The 15,387-nt window shown below is 40.9% G+C and overlaps 2 protein-coding genes across 5 annotated transcripts in view; one reads left to right on the top strand and one right to left on the bottom strand.

Moving 5' to 3' along the window:
* Nucleotides 1-3,553: 3,553 nt before the first annotated feature.
* On the bottom strand, nucleotides 3,554-13,211 carry LOC107586833 (pancreatic alpha-amylase-like). Of its 4 annotated transcripts, none has more exons than XM_016274379.1 (11): nucleotides 13,127-13,211; nucleotides 11,608-11,780; nucleotides 11,278-11,424; nucleotides 10,965-11,162; nucleotides 10,644-10,874; nucleotides 10,435-10,568; nucleotides 10,118-10,240; nucleotides 9,946-10,045; nucleotides 4,116-4,237; nucleotides 3,888-4,013; nucleotides 3,554-3,786 (listed from the first exon to the last, which is right to left on the bottom strand). In XM_016274379.1, the coding sequence occupies exons 2-11, from the start codon at nucleotides 11,773-11,775 to the stop codon at nucleotides 3,597-3,599; spliced, it is 1,539 nt and encodes a 512-aa protein (XP_016129865.1). In that variant the 5' UTR covers nucleotides 11,776-11,780; nucleotides 13,127-13,211; the 3' UTR covers nucleotides 3,554-3,596. The 4 variants fall into 4 exon arrangements, with proteins under 4 accessions (XP_016129865.1, XP_016129861.1, XP_016129863.1 ...); XM_016274375.1 differs by lacking the exon at nucleotides 13,127-13,211 and adding an exon at nucleotides 12,436-12,497; XM_016274377.1 differs by lacking the exon at nucleotides 13,127-13,211 and adding an exon at nucleotides 12,361-12,436.
* LOC107586835 (activator of HSP90 ATPase activity 1) overlaps nucleotides 12,657-15,387 on the top strand; it is a 14,138-nt gene continuing 11,407 nt past the window's right edge. The window contains exon 1 of the mRNA XM_016274380.1: nucleotides 12,657-12,759. Within this exon, the coding sequence (XP_016129866.1) occupies nucleotides 12,680-12,759 (80 nt within the window). The 5' untranslated portion in view covers nucleotides 12,657-12,679. The remainder of the gene's footprint in view (nucleotides 12,760-15,387) is intronic.

Genomic DNA, 15,387 nt, shown 5'->3' with positions numbered 1-15,387 from the left:
GCCGCTTGGCTCTACTGTAAATAAACTTTTCTTTTGGAATATTTCTATTTGTGTTCAATAGTATATTTGATTATACAACCATTCTTAAAACATTTAAGTGTTTTATATAGTGGGGGAAAAAAGAGCATTTACTCACCTCAGGAGCAACCAAAATCTTGACGGAGAATAAACGGTCGCCTCCGGCGTTTGATTTTCGCGCCAATATCAGCTTCACTTATGCTCGCGTGCTAATGCTGGTAACTATCGTCGTTTCTTTTTTCTTTTACAAAATATTGAAACGTTTTTCGCAACACACTCTTTTCACCGAGCTAGCCAACATAACTTAGGTATTGAACTTCGATTTCACAGATAAATCTAAGATCTTGTTATAATCCTAAAACGATACAGAGCTGAAATGATTGATTTGCAGTCATTATGTGCTGTTGTGCCATCTAGTGGTTATATACTGTAGCACATAAACATTCAGTAGGGCAGCAAATTCGACTCCTTTACGTCAAAATGTACTTAGTTTACTTTAATAAAGTGTAAGAACTTATATGTTTATTTATAGTTCTTTTAGAATAACGTTTTATTAAGTCAAAGCCTTGAAGCTGATTTATTCATAAAAAGTAACGTAAAGGTAGAAGGATTCTGGCCGCTTGGCTCTACTGTAATTTACCTCATGAGGAAAATTACATTACATCGGTCATCATTTACATCGAATAAACTTTTCTTTTGGGATACTTCTATTTGTGTTCAGCAGTATATTTGATTATACAACCATTCATTAAAGGGGTCGTATGATGTGATTTCAGGTTTTCCTTTCTCTTTGGAGTGTTACAAGCTCTTGGTGCATAAAGAAGATCTGTAAAGTTGCAAAGACTAAAGTCTCAAATCCAAAGAGATATTCTTTATCAAAGTTAAGAGTCAGCCACACCTACCTAAGGCTATGTTCATGCTTGGCGTCTTTTTTTAGTGAGAGAAAAGCTGGCAGCGTTTCTGTTACAAATAGCAGCCGAGGGAGTCTTTGGTTGCTATAGCGACATCTGCAACAGTAGCCTAGCGCTGCGTGGTGCAAAAATGTCGCGAAAGAGGAAATTGGCTCTCGAGTTGGATTTTGAGTTAATGTCGGTTTACAACGACGTTTGTGTGTGCACGACATTATACGGGGAATGGTGCTTACAACTATTTAGTTCAGGAGCTCCGGTTGGATGATGCACGGTTTGCGGCATATTTTAGACTAAACATTAAAACATTAACTCCTTGTGCTCCGAAACTAGTACACTCAGTTTATCTACCGGCACCTTCTCCATTTTTTTCTTGTTCTTGTTGTTATGGAAACGACAGGTCTCACTCGCTTGTCATTGGTCAGCTGTCAAAAAGGCGCTTGACGTAGGGCGTTCTTTTTCAGAAAGGTTCAACTTTTTTCAACTTGAGAAGACGCTCTGAGCTGCAGAAAAAGACGCTAGCGGTGGCGTTTAAAAAAGCGCTCAGAACTTTTTTGTTTTGAAAACAGGTTTACGCCATAGGATTATAATGTAAAACAGACGCTGGCCGCTTCAAAAAAGACACGCCCTAAAACGGCTCGTTCGAACACGCCCCCACATGTCTACGTCACTATGTGGGAAGATTTGCATAACGCCGCCCAAATGTTCACGCAAAGAAAGAAGGCGTAACTTTTATTCTCGCTGTAGTATTGTTGTTGCCGTCACCGACATGTCGTGAAGACGCTGTGTTCCTCATTGTTAAAGCGAAACTACTTTGTTTGGTCTTCCAAAAGAGGACACGACTACAAATAAGTGGTTAAGTTGTATTTACAACACTGTTCCAGAACACTTCAACCCAAATATTCAGATGTGTCCAGCGCATTTTATGGAGGACTGTTTCCTGATCCTGGGAGAGTAACGTTAGACTACAATGCCGGCTGTTCTGACTCACGTAAGTACGTTTTCATTTAAAGAATTTGCCACTGATGATTCAAACGTGAGTTTTAAGCAGCGTAGAGTAGCACTTGTAGTTTGTCATTTCTCTGATCACAAATGCAGACATGGTTTTATGGTTACGCGGCGCGATGCAACGCAACGCGTAAAAAGACAGTATAAGTCATTATAATCCGTAATTATGTCCCCACTGGATGCAACAAATGCCTCATTTATAATGGGTAGGTATGTTTTTGTCTCGTCGCTCCGGGCCGGGACACGGCATCACAGTATGGTGAGGGGCGTAACATTCCGTCACACGCTTGAGGTATTCGGCCAATCACAACACACTGAATAGCTGGCCAATCAGAGCACACCTCACTTTTCAGACCGATGAGCTTTGTAAAAATCAACATGTTTCAGAAAGGTGGGTCATAGAGGAGAAAATATAATGTACAGTATGTGGAAAATAATGTTTTTTTTTTTACTTTAGACTGCATAAACATTTCATTACACCAAATACACAAAATAATGTTATTTTTAGCAGCATCATATGACCCCTTTAAAACATTTAAGTGTTTTATATAGTGGGGAAAAAAGAGCATTTACTCACCTCAGGAGCAATCAAAATCTTGACAGAAAATCTGGCGTTTGATTTTCGCGCCAATATCAGCTTCACTTATGCTCGCGTGGTAATGCTGGTAACTATATATTATTATCGTTGTTTTTTCTTTCTCTCTCTTTTTTCTTTCTTTCTTTCTTTTTACAAAATATTTAAACTATCATTAAATCATTAAAAATCTTATTATCTTTAAGATGTTATGATGTTATGTTATAAGATATATTTACAATAGGAGTAAAATGTTGCTCTAAAGGCATAGAGGAGAAAATATAATGTACAGTATGTGGAAAATAATGTTTTTTTTTTTACTTTAGACTGCATAAACATTTCATTACACCAAATACACAAAATAATGTTATTTTTAGCAGCATCATATGACCCCTTTAAAACATTTAAGTGTTTTATATAGTGGGGAAAAAAGAACATTTACTCACCTCAGGAGCAATCAAAATCTTGACAGAAAATCTGGCGTTTGATTTTCGCGCCAATATCAGCTTCACTTATGCTCGCGTGGTAATGCTGGTAACTATATATTATTATCGTTGTTTTTTCTTTCTTTCTTTCTTTTTACAAAATATTTAAACTATCATTAAATCATTAAAAATCTTATTATCTTTAAGATGTTATGATGTTATGTTATAAGATATATTTACAATAGGAGTAAAATGTTGCTCTAAAATAGACGCTCTAAAATATTTTAAAATACAGTATGCTACTCAATAAAATTTTCTAAGGTATTACAAAATTTAAAAAAAAATTAAATGAATAAAAAAAGTTTATACATTGCATTGTTGTTATTTCACATGTTGCGTCATCCAAATGTAGACAGCAGAGTTCACACAATCCAGTCCCTGACATGGTTGGATACTTGTTGTCAAGAAGGAATACCAATTATTAACAGTACACTGGCTTGTTTGGAATCGGATACTTGTTCACTGGAAGATTGCGGGAGATTGTGGTTGTGTATAAGACACTGTGGTTTATCTTTTTCATATGATTAATTATTTGATTGTAAACAAAAGCTCAACCACACTGTTAATTGATCCTGCTTTATTATAATTATATCCTCACTGAATCTACAGTTTGGAGTTAGCATGGATGGCAATGAATGGATCCTCGTCTGTGTTGCTGATGCTGAAGGTGGCACGTCCATCAGAACCCACTGACACCTGTTTTCCTGTGCAAGTACCCCCAATCTTGTCTCCAGAGATCACGTCACAGTATGTACCCATGGGCAGGCCAGTGTTCAGTGTCACATTCAGTGCCCTGGGACATTCATTAAATCCAGTTACGGAGCAGTTGTGGGCTAATTTGTATTATAACATGACATGTTCATTATTCATGGATTAGCGTTACAAGTTTCTCACCAATCGTCATTGTTGATGACAATGAATCCTTTGCTGCCACGGCTGAAGGCTATCTGATTATTGCTGTTGTCCCACCAGTTGGAGAGAGGTTGGCCATTGACCACATTACGGAAAATCACCATATTTCTGTTGTGGGGAATAAAGCAAGCAAATGGCTGGGATTTGACTTTGACTTTAGGAAGATGTGTCCAGCAGACCTATAAAAAAAACTCACACCCACACACCCACCTGATTTGGTGCCATCTGTGCTCACAGATCCACTTGTCCCCACAGGTGGAGTCTGGGTTGATGGGTACTAGCTTAGTGGATCCATTGGCATTGCTTGGAGGGCCCATCCAGTCATTCTGATCCTGTGTTTTATTTCACCAAAACATTATTTGTTCAGGTTTTCTGAACATTTAGCATACTCATGGCACAACTTAAAGGGGTCATAAGATGCTACGTGCACTTTTACAAGTTGTTTGAACTGAAATGTGTGTTGGCACTGTGTGTACACAACCACCCTATAATGATAAAAATCCACCCGGTGATTTTGTTTAAATCTCGTTAAATGTTTTCCCCTTTCTCAAATTGTGCAGATCTCAGATGCCTGTCTGTGTGCCCGCCCTGAGTGAGCTGTCATCAGTCCACCATTGTGTCACCGCTGGAGCAGTTGTAGACAAGAATGACTCCTAAACGATTGAGGTGTTCTGTTGTTGGATGTTATAATGAACATAGCAGTCGTCGTTTACTCCTGACATCTGAGCCGCTGAACTCGCAGTGGATTTCGTTTGTTTCTGAAGGGAATGCGCCCTCCGATCTGCCTAAATGCGTCTATGTTCGTGCGAATCATTCATGATCCAGCCTCATCTACAGAAGAAGTGAGTATAATGTTTTGTAATGAATCTTTGCAAATCGCCTTTCCTAATAATGTGCTAATTAGCAAGTTTCACAATGAATGCGGCTAAAGTAAACGGTCTCTCTGAGAGCAGCTTGGAAGAGAGGGGCGGGGTCAGCAGAGCTCATTAACATTTAAAGGGAAATGCTACAAAAACGTCTTGATCTAAAAAGAGCTGTTTTTGACAGGGTAAAAAAAAAGGTGTTTTTACACTACCATTGAGAAATTTTAACCAAACTATGTTACAGACTTTTCATTAAGACCCTAAAGAATAATATCAACTTGTGGAAAATGGGCATCATATAACCCCTTTAAGGAAAATGTGCTTTTCTTTTTGTCATATTGTGCATGATTGTAGAAAAATACATATTTTTTTTACAGAACATTAAAGGAGCAACACATTTTGTCAGAAAATAAATCATAAAAGTAGTTTGTTTTGTTTAAAAATTATATAAATATATGTGGCAACACACTCTGAGTAAAAGGCTCACCATCATGGTTAACACTTGTTCAAAATAATAATTTCAGCACAGTTTATACCATATTCTGTTGATTTCAATAGACAAAATAATGTAATATGCCTTATTTAATAAATACACTGTCATTAAAATTTGTTCATTTTAAAAACATAAAAAGAAAATAAATAAAATAAAAAAGAATCTGAACGCTTCCTACAGTGCTTGAAGGAGACCCCATAATAATTTAATATGGCCTTACATTAACAACAGATTATGTTTTTAGATGATTAATATAATATTTTCAAATATAATTGTTTTCATTATAAATATGATGATTATCTGTAAGTGTCATGCTACAGTGGAATGAGGAGCGCACAAAGGAGGAGATGAATTCAAACAGTATTTATATTTATATAATCCACACAAGGGTAAATCCACAAAGGCAGACAGGAGTCACACGTAGCACATCACATACAGCAACATCAATACCGGACGAGGAACAATTGAACAGGCTAGAACTAAAGTAGGGGTGTTAAAGAGGGACAGACAGGTGAGGAGGATCAACTAATGAGGACACAGGTGAACTGACTAACATAGTCAAACACGAGGAGAAACTGGGTCACACAGAGCACATGGGGAATGAAAACACAACAAAACGTCCATGGGTGTGATGGTTCTCCCCCCTCCCAGAAGGCGCGACCTTGCGCCGCAGGAACAACGAAGAGAGGGATTGACGGAGACTTAGGAGGACCCAAAAAGTGGAGAAGCGATGGTGACAGGGGATGGCAAAGGGTTGACAGGAAGGCAGGCAGACGGAGGACAGACATCCGGGAGTAGGACGACAAACAGAGGCCAGGGTGGAGACGATGGAGGGAGGAGCCAGGGAGAGGACAGGAGGGACTTGGAGCAGGAGGAGCCAGGTGGGACTCCGCGCTCTCGCTCTCCTCCAGTGTGCTGCCCAGGTGGTGGTGGAGCCAGAGGCGGAGAGCCGATGAGCCAGGGCGGCGGGGAGGATCCAGAGGGCCAAGGCAGAGCAGTTGGCTCCGGCGACCAAGGCGGGGATCCAGAAGGCCGCGGTGGAGCCGGAGCGCCAGAGGATTAAGGTGGAGCCAGAGGGAAGGAGGAGCCTGACAGAGCCAGAGGGATGGAGGGACGAGGCACAGCTGGAGGAGTGGAGTCCCGAGGCAATGGATGGCCGACGACAGACCAAGGCAGAGCCGGAGGGACGAGGGAGCCCAGAGGAGCTGGTGGACTGACGGGCCACGGCGGAGAGGAGGGAGCTAGGAGCCATGGTGGAGCTGCTGGGTCGATGGGCCGAGGTGGAGTCCAGGACTCAGATGCTGGAGGCGGAGACAAGGGATCCTCCAGCCACGATGCCGATGGAGACTGGCAGACCCGCGGCGATCCCACCGCACAGATGGTGGGCTGAGGGTGAGCAGAGGGACTGCCAGGAGACAGCAGTGATGATGGTGAGGACTGGTGCAGAGGTGGTGGGAGAGGGAGGCTGGGCGGGAGTTCAGGATGATTAGGGGCATAGGAACAGTGTGTGCCACAAGGTCACTCCCAGCTCCAGGAGCGCCAACGATAGGGGAATGACTTCCGTGGTCGTTTCAGGACAGGCAGAAAGTTCAGGGCAGACAGATAGTTCAGGGCAGGCAGAGAGTTCAGACTAAGGCGGGAGAAGAGAGGGCATGTCTGCATATATATCCCAGTAATATACCACTGAGCTCGGCTCACCCTCAGCCATGGTGTAGTGGGTGGAGCTTCCCTCCGCGCTCTCGCTCTCCCCCAATGGCGAGCACTGTAGCCGGCTCTCGCACCTGGTCTGACGTCACAGGCTTTGGCTCCGGGGCGATCCTCAGCTCTCTCGCTCCATTAGGCGATGGCTCATCAGTCGCGGCGGCCTCAGGCTCTTGCTATGTGCAGCAAGGTGATGGTGGGCTGGGCTCTGGGTCCAGAGTGGGGCTGGTGTCGTCGTCCGCGATGTCCAAGAACATTGGTCTTGGTTGGCCAAGAACACAAAGTCTCTAGTGTGGTCATCGAGAAAGCAATCCTCCTGCTCTAGCAGAAGGACGAGGATGGCAGGGTCATCCATAACAAAAAGAAAAACTTAAAAAAAACAACAAAACAAAACAGGGGGAAAGGTGCCGCTTACTTTTTTTCTTTCGTGGAATGAGGAGCGCACGAAGAAGGAGATGAATTCAAACAGTATTTAATATAATCCACGTGAGGGTAAATCCACAAAGGCAGACAGAAGCCACACGAAGCACATCACATACAGCAACATCAATACCGGACCAGGGACAACTGAACAGGCTAGAACTAAAGTAGGGGTGCTAATGAGGGACAGACAGGTGAGGAGGATCAACTAATGAGGACACAGGTGAACTGACTAACATAAACACGAGGAAAAACTGGGTCACACAGAGCACATGGGGAATGAAAACACAACAAAATGTCCATGGATGTGACACTAAGGTAGATGCCCAACTTAACCAATTGTATCAATCATTTGAACTTTGTGCATTTCAGTGTTAATTTCGTTGACAAATAATTTTTGTCATAATTTGTGTCAACGACATTTTTTTCGCCGACGACGAGAAGATAACGAACTAAAACTCTTTTTGAATGACAAAAACTATGACATAAATCTATTGACATTTTCGTCAACAAATAAAAACGAGACTAAAATGTTAGGGAGGGACAATTTGCGAAGAGATTAATTCAGAACAAATCTGCTGCATGGTTCGGAGGTTAGATGCTTACATATGAACCGGCGGGACATAAGCTAACATACACTTGCTGCACGTCGCATAAAACGTTAAAAAATGTCAATATGTGGGAGTAAGAGAAGAGCAGACATATGGATAAATCTGACGACGCAAGAGAGAACTCAATTCGGTCCGGTTTTCTGAGCGCAGACACTGAAGCATACACACACAGAAAAAGCGTCTCACAGCGCGCGGGTACTCTTTCTTTCTTGCGCCGCTCAGAAGTGACGCACGCGGAAGCTCAGGGGAGAGATCAAAACAAAACAACGGTCACTAATTAGAAGTACAAAACGAGGATTTGTAAAGAAGAATGTCGGAGGATTTCGATATAAGCCAAGAGGAGACTGGTTTTCCTTTGCTAAAGTAAGGAAACTTTGCTTCCTTTGCTCCTGTTAACAAATGTTGGTTTTCACGAGACTCTGTGCTTGAGGTCCGAGGCTATTAGCCCCGCCCGGCTCACTGTAAGCCCTGGCTCGCACTGGCTAGTGGAAAAGCGGCTAATGGGTGAAGATGGCAGAGGACTGTACATGCGCGAGATGGATGTATGCGCATCTTGTCATGGCATATATGAATAGACCCAAGCTATTCACAGATATTGCCAGATAATCACTTTACCTCTACCATACTTTTAACAGACTTGGATCGTTTGTGATTCTGGCTGTCATCCTTTCTTGCATTGTCTTGAGTCTTCACTTTGCCAATTATAAGCTATATTGTTTGTAGCCTGGATAGCCCACAGTCATTATGCTACGCCATATCGCCCTCTATTGGATGTAAAATGCTCTGCAGTACATTTTGTGATTTTAGAATGTTAAGTATGGTAACACTTTAGAATAGGGAACACTTAACTACGAATTTCTCCTCAATAAATTCTTAATTTGCTGCTTATTAATAATTAGTAATCTAGTTGTTAAATTTAGGTATTGGGTAGGATTAGGGATATAGAATTAGGTCATGTAGAATAAAGCATTAATATGTGCTTAATTACTGCTAATAAATGGCCAATATTCTAGTAATAAGCATGCTAATAAGCAACTAGTTAAGAGACCCTAAAATAAAGTGTTACCTTAAGTTCTACTTCTGTAGTTATTTTGGTAGTTTGTATTTTGGTGAAAGTAACTCAAAAGTAATACAGGAGTCATGTAACGCATTACAATTCTGAGACAGTAATATTGTAAGGTAAGGAATTACTTTTAAATAACAGTAACAAGTAATCTATAATGTATTACAGTTTGGAAGTAACTTGCACAACACTGGTCACCACAGTTAAATCGGTGTCTATCATGATAAAACCTTTATATCAAACCTATATAATGACTTTGGAAATTTTAGAGAACAGCTTAATAAATGCACTGTAACTAAACCCATTAGATATTAGCCGACTAAATTTACTGTAGATTTAGTCTACTAAAATCTTATGATATGACTAAAACTAAATGGCATTTTAGCCAAAAGACTATGACTAAAACCAAATCAAAATTTGCTGTCAAAATTAACACTGGTGCATTTGGAGGGCCCATCTTATCATGGAAGTCAGCTATTTATGATCACATCAATTATTGTGCCTTTAGCTCCAAAAACAGGGGTGTGTTTTACCCCAAGTACCATACTTTTACACATTCTTCCTCAAAACAAAAACAAATAAACTGTTGATTTAATTACCCTGAACAAAACTGAACATTAACAAGAAAGTTGTCTCAAAATATATTTGGTGATGAATTTTTAATGATTCTCATTTTCTACATAAATCTATAACATTTTTAACAAACATTAATTATTAGATCAGCTTAGTGCAGAATTAACTTTTCATTGCTACTTGCAATCACATACCCCTAATAATCACAGTAGCCCTACTATTAATATACTACTATCCATTCATATAATGTCAAGCATGTGGGTTTAACCAACTATAAGACTTCAATGTAATCGTTATTTTATGTGAAAGCATTTACCTTTCCATTCACAGAATGTCGATCCCAGCGGTAGCTAGACATGACTGTGGTCACACCGTATGGATGAGCCAACATGAGTCCTGTAGCGATCTTATAAAGCCTGCAAAATTCACAATGTAAAACATTCCACTCACAGTAGGAATAATCGTAGTTCTTCAGTAAAATATCTTACCTAGAGTCCCAGAATGTCAGAACAGAAGTTCCACCAGCACCGTGACCTCTCTGATTGTCATGATTGTCCACAAACACCACAGCTCTATCAGAAGGCATGAAACCCCAACCCTCTCCCCAGTTCCTAAAACAAAACATGGTTTACAACTCTTTCAATAACTCTTAGAAGCCAAAACTTTGTTGAGCATGATTTTAAGTACAAATGCAGATTAAAACAAGCATATATACAGAAATATATGGCTACGCAATGCTGCATTTGACCAATCAGAATCAAGTTTTCCAGAGAGCTGTGTCCTAATATAAGTTACTGTTGCATACTTGAGATAGCTTAGCTTTTCTTTGTCCCATTTACGAATGACTGTGCCCAGTTTCGCACTGTACTTGAATTCTGTCACTCTTCCCAGTTCAAAATATTCACTGGCTTTAATGGGCTCCCCACCCAAGTCGATCACCTGAAAAAAAGGCATTTGTGTTAATGTTTTCAACAACCATTTTAAGTAACTCTGGTCTTGATGGGATGCTGATACCTCTTGATAAAGGAAGGGCTTGGTGCCTGGAGAAAACCAAGTGGTATTGAGAGTCCTGAGTCTGCCGTAGATGTTAGTAAGGTCACCAGGCCACATGTGCTTACAAGCATCAACTCTGAATCCAGCCACACCCAGGTCAATCAGTTTGTTCAGATATTCAGCTAATTTTCCTCTAACATAGTCCTTCTCCAGGGCCAAATCCAGTAGACCCACCAAGCGACAGTCCCTGACCTGTCAACACCAAATCAACAAGATGGAGTCAACAACAAGAACATGTCTTGAAGTGTTTACACAGAAGAGTTAAAAACTGCAAACAAGAACCTGGAAAATATCATTGTAGTTTTCAATCTCTTCTTTGGCAGTTTTACATTTGTCATCATTGAAGTCCCATGATGAGTAGGGAACAGAAGGGAAGTCCTCCTTGTTGGCGTTGAAGTATGATCCACAGCTGGAGTGAGTGCCCTCTCCACCAGCGGCTCCACACATGTGATTAATCACTGCATCCACATATATGTTCACCTACATGACGGCACAGCAGCACAAAAGGAGATGCTGCATAGTTATCAATTGCATTGGAGCATCATCATTTCACTGTTTTTGAGGTACGATGCTATGAGCTTTAGTTTTGTGTTACCCCAACATTATTACAGTGTGTGATCATGTCCTTCAGCTCTTCCTCAGTTCCTGATCTGGAGCACAAGTTGTAGCTGATTGGTTGATACCTCTGCCACCAAGGGTGCCAAGGATTGGTCACTACAATGCTCTCGCTGGGGGGAGAGATCTGTAAAATTAAACACAACAACGAACTGTTTATAGGTTTTCACATTTTTTTATAATCCTTTATAATTCAAAACCTTCTGTACATATCTAATCTGAAAGCTCAGGAAGTTTCAAAACATCACATTTATCATTCCGTTCAGTGCAGGCGAATTTGTGCTGGAATCAATAAGCATTGTAAACATACCTGAACTCCTCCGTAGCCATTTGGTGCCAGGTATCTCTCACATTCTTCAGCTATATCTGCCCACCGCCACTCAAACAGATGAACAATGGAGGTCCTATTATGTTTAGTGTTTGGGTTGTGCTGGGTAAGACACAGTCCAAAAAGTGCAGCCACAATCAGGAGCTTCATTGTGCCTTTGTGCAGAGGAAAACAGCTTAGGGTAAGTGATCTCAGTGTCACAAACACATTGCAATGAATGCTGAAAAATCATCTACAGTTCAAGAGACTACCACACATGTAAAGTGTTGTTGCTCTCACAGTCTAGTTGCTTGAACCAACACGCAATCCTGACTGGATGTTTAAATTGTAATCCGTTGGTAATAATTAATTTTTGTAAATGGTAAAGACAAATGTGTTAACCAGCATGTAATGTCTTTTGTTTCTCTAAAACACACACACACACACACACACACACACACACACACACACACACACACACACTTAATAAATAGTTTTTTTTATTTAAAACTTGCTTCAAACCTAAGATTAAATTATTGCTGAAGAATCTCATGTTTTAAAACTCGTTACAAATAATTTTTTTCGCATTTTTTATGTTGACTTCATTGCAAAAACACTGCATAATACATTTCAAAAGTCAGCTAAATTCTTTCATAATTTACGTGGTACTACAAGGTACTGGATTCCCAAGAACAAATGTCACTGCTACGGTTCATGTCCAAAAACAGTAATAAAATAAAAAACTTTTAGTAATACCAACAAACAGAACTACATCTACGCCAAACGTCTCCTGTTTTGTATGGAGCTACACAGAATTGTTTGGCATCTCACGTGGAACAGGTTCGAGCGGAATCTTCTTCTTCTTCTTCGTGCGGAATCTTCTCCAAGCAGCCAGAGTTTAGCACGGAGAGCTTTGAGCGCGACTCACTTCCGTTTCCAGTAATTTCTACGAGCAACAAAACCAGAGGCAGCCGTCGAGAGGGTTCCAGAAGCGAGAGTTCACGCGTGGCCGACACATTTCTGTCACAACCCACAGCTTCATTCATTTAAAGCAGAATATCTGTATTAAATCATTATGGCGAAGTGGGGAGAAGGAGACCCTCGCTGGATCGTGGAGGAGAGAGCGGATGCTACAAATGTCAACAACTGGCACTGGTGAGAGTCACCGGCACATCCACTCACTCACTCACTCAAGCCATCTTGATGCTAAAATGCTAAAGCACACTCGCCTCTGACCCGAGCTGTCCTCTTTAAATCTGTTGTCTCATGAAGACTCGACCGAAGAAAATATAATAAGGACAACGGGACAGCTCGCTGCGACCGAGATAGCTCAAGCTGTTGTTGTTTTGGGGGTTATTTTATTTATAAAGTGAAATGGTGGTGTCCGGCTAGCGTTAGTGTTCCGTTAAGCGTCGTCACAAGTTTATTCATGCCATGCTTTCACAGCATCTTTCATGCGACTGCTTTCTTGTCGGTATATTCATATCAGTTGTCAAAAATCTTGTTTTTGTTCGTTTATTACTTGGGTTGTCAGCTGTTGTCAGTTGTCATCGTTTCCGCTGTTCGTTGTGTGTCAGCTTCAGCAGCGGAAAGCAGCATGGACATTGAATATTACTGAGGAAGAGATACTCTCGGTTTTCTTCGAGTAAATTACATTAAGTATGATAAATGGGAGGTTACTTAAAGGGATAGTATACCCAAAAATGAAAATTTGATGTTTATCTGCTTACTCCTGGGCATCCAAGATGTAGGTGACTTTGTTTCTTCAGTAGAACACATATGATGATTTTTTTAACTTTAACCGTTGCAGTCTATCAGTCGTATAATGCATGGCAATGGTAACAAAATCTATGAGAGTAAAAAAAACAAACATGCACAGACAAATCCAAATTACACCCTGCGGCTCGTGACGACACATTGATGTCCTAAGACACGAAACGATCGGTTTGTGCCAGAAACCGAACAGTATTTATATCAAATTTTTTTTTTTTACCTCTAATACACCACTATGTCCAACTGTCTTGAGTGCGCGCACGGCATCCGGTGCGTGAGGTGTGTACTCACTCTGGCGTAGTTTACGTTAAAGGGTGTGTTGATATCCAGCCGAAGAGCAATCAACCATAACTTCAGGCGAGCAGGCTCAGAAGTTGGGAATACGTGGAAAGTCACCACTCCCGAATGAGTTCGCACGAGAGAACGTAATCTTTTAGTTTTAAGTTGGTTTGAACAATCCGGATAAGCGCAAGTACCATTTAGATTAGCCATCGTACCTACAATGACTGTGCACTGTGTAAACAATGAGTGACGTATACGCACGAGAGATCACTTCCGGCGCTTGCGTAAACTACGCCAGAGCGCGTACACACCTCACGCATCGGATGCCGTGCCCGTGCTCAAGGCAGTTGGACATAGTGGTGTATTAGAGGTAAAAAATGATATAAATACTGTTCGGTTTATCGCACAAACCGATCGTTTCGTGTCTTAGGACATCAATGTGTCGTCACGAGCCGCAGGGTTTAATTTGGATTTGTCTGCTTTTTTTACTCTCATAGATTTTGTTACCATTGCCATGCATTATATGACTGATAGACTGCAACGGTTAAAGTTAAAAATCATAATTTGTGTTCTACTGAAGAAACCAAGTCACCTACATCTTGGATGCCCTGGGGGTAAGCAGATAAACATCAAATTTTCATTTTTGGGTGAACTATCCCTTTAAGTTAACGTGGTAATCAGGTGAATAATATCAGGTGAAGGAACAATTATTCATTGGGGTTAGCTGAAGCATTTCAACCATTATGTGTTTGGTATTATCTCCATCCATTAGTTAAATGGGTTTTTAGAGTTGTCAGCAAATACTTTAGAATCTAGTTTCAAACATGAACCTATTAGGACTGCACGATTAATCGCACTGACGAGCTGCGCCAAACCACGTTCATATTCGCGCGATTTTTAGCGCAGCTCGTCAGTGAACAACGGCTCTGTGTAGTAAATGCTGCTCAATGTGAAAGCACGCAGGTGATGGAGATTTACCGCTGATTACAGAACCGGCTTTCTGACAAGATGCGCGTTAAATATCGCATGCGATTAATCGTGCAGCCCTAGAACCTATTAAGAAATATCATTCAGCAAGACATACAATGGTGTGAAAAATTGTTGGCCCCCTTCCTGATTTCTTATTTTTTTGCATGTTTGTCACACTTTAATGTTTCAGATCATCAAACAAATTTAAATATTACAGAAAGATAATGCAAGTAAATACAAAATGCAGTTTTTAAATGATGATTTCATTTATTGAGGGAAAAAGCTGTCCAAACCTACGTGGCCCTACGTGAAAAATTGTTAAATCATGACAGAACTGCAATTAACCACATTATTTTAGAAAGCTGAGTTAAATTTCACTAGCCACACCCAGGCCTGATTACTGCCAGACCTGTTGAATCAAGGAATCACTTAAATAGAACCTGTCTGACAAAGTGAAGCATGCTTAAAGAGCAACACATCATGCCACGATCTAAAGAAATTCAAGAACAGATGAGAATCAAAACAGTTGACATGCATCAGTCTGGAAAGGGTTATAAAGCCATTTCTAAGGCTTTGGGACTCCAGCGAACCATGGTCAGAGCCATTATCCACAAATTGAGAAAACTTGGAACAATGGTGAACCTTCCCAGGAGTTGCCGGCCGACCAAAATGACTCCAAGAGCACAACGACGACTCATCCAAGAGGTCATAAAAGAACCCAGAACAACATCTAAAGAACTGCAGACCTCACTTGCCTCA

The sequence above is a fragment of the Sinocyclocheilus grahami genome, unplaced genomic scaffold (assembly GCF_001515645.1).
Source record: "Sinocyclocheilus grahami isolate Dianchi unplaced genomic scaffold, SAMN03320097.WGS_v1.1 scaffold86.1, whole genome shotgun sequence".
NCBI lineage: Eukaryota > Metazoa > Chordata > Actinopteri > Cypriniformes > Cyprinidae > Sinocyclocheilus > Sinocyclocheilus grahami.
Note: the sequence above shows the minus strand (reverse complement) of the source record. Positions and strands in the feature narration are given on the sequence as shown.

Coding starts and splice junctions, on each gene's coding strand:
- LOC107586833 (XM_016274379.1), bottom strand. CDS start 11,775: ATGAAGCTCCTGATTGTGGCTGCACTTTTTGGACTGTGTCTTACCCAG. Junction 11,425..11,607: donor ATGGCTACGGAGGAGTTCAG/GTATGTTTACAA, acceptor TTAATTTTACAG/ATCTCTCCCCCCAGCGAGAG. Junction 11,163..11,277: donor CACACTGTAATAATGTTGGG/GTAACACAAAAC, acceptor GCCGTCATGTAG/GTGAACATATATGTGGATGC.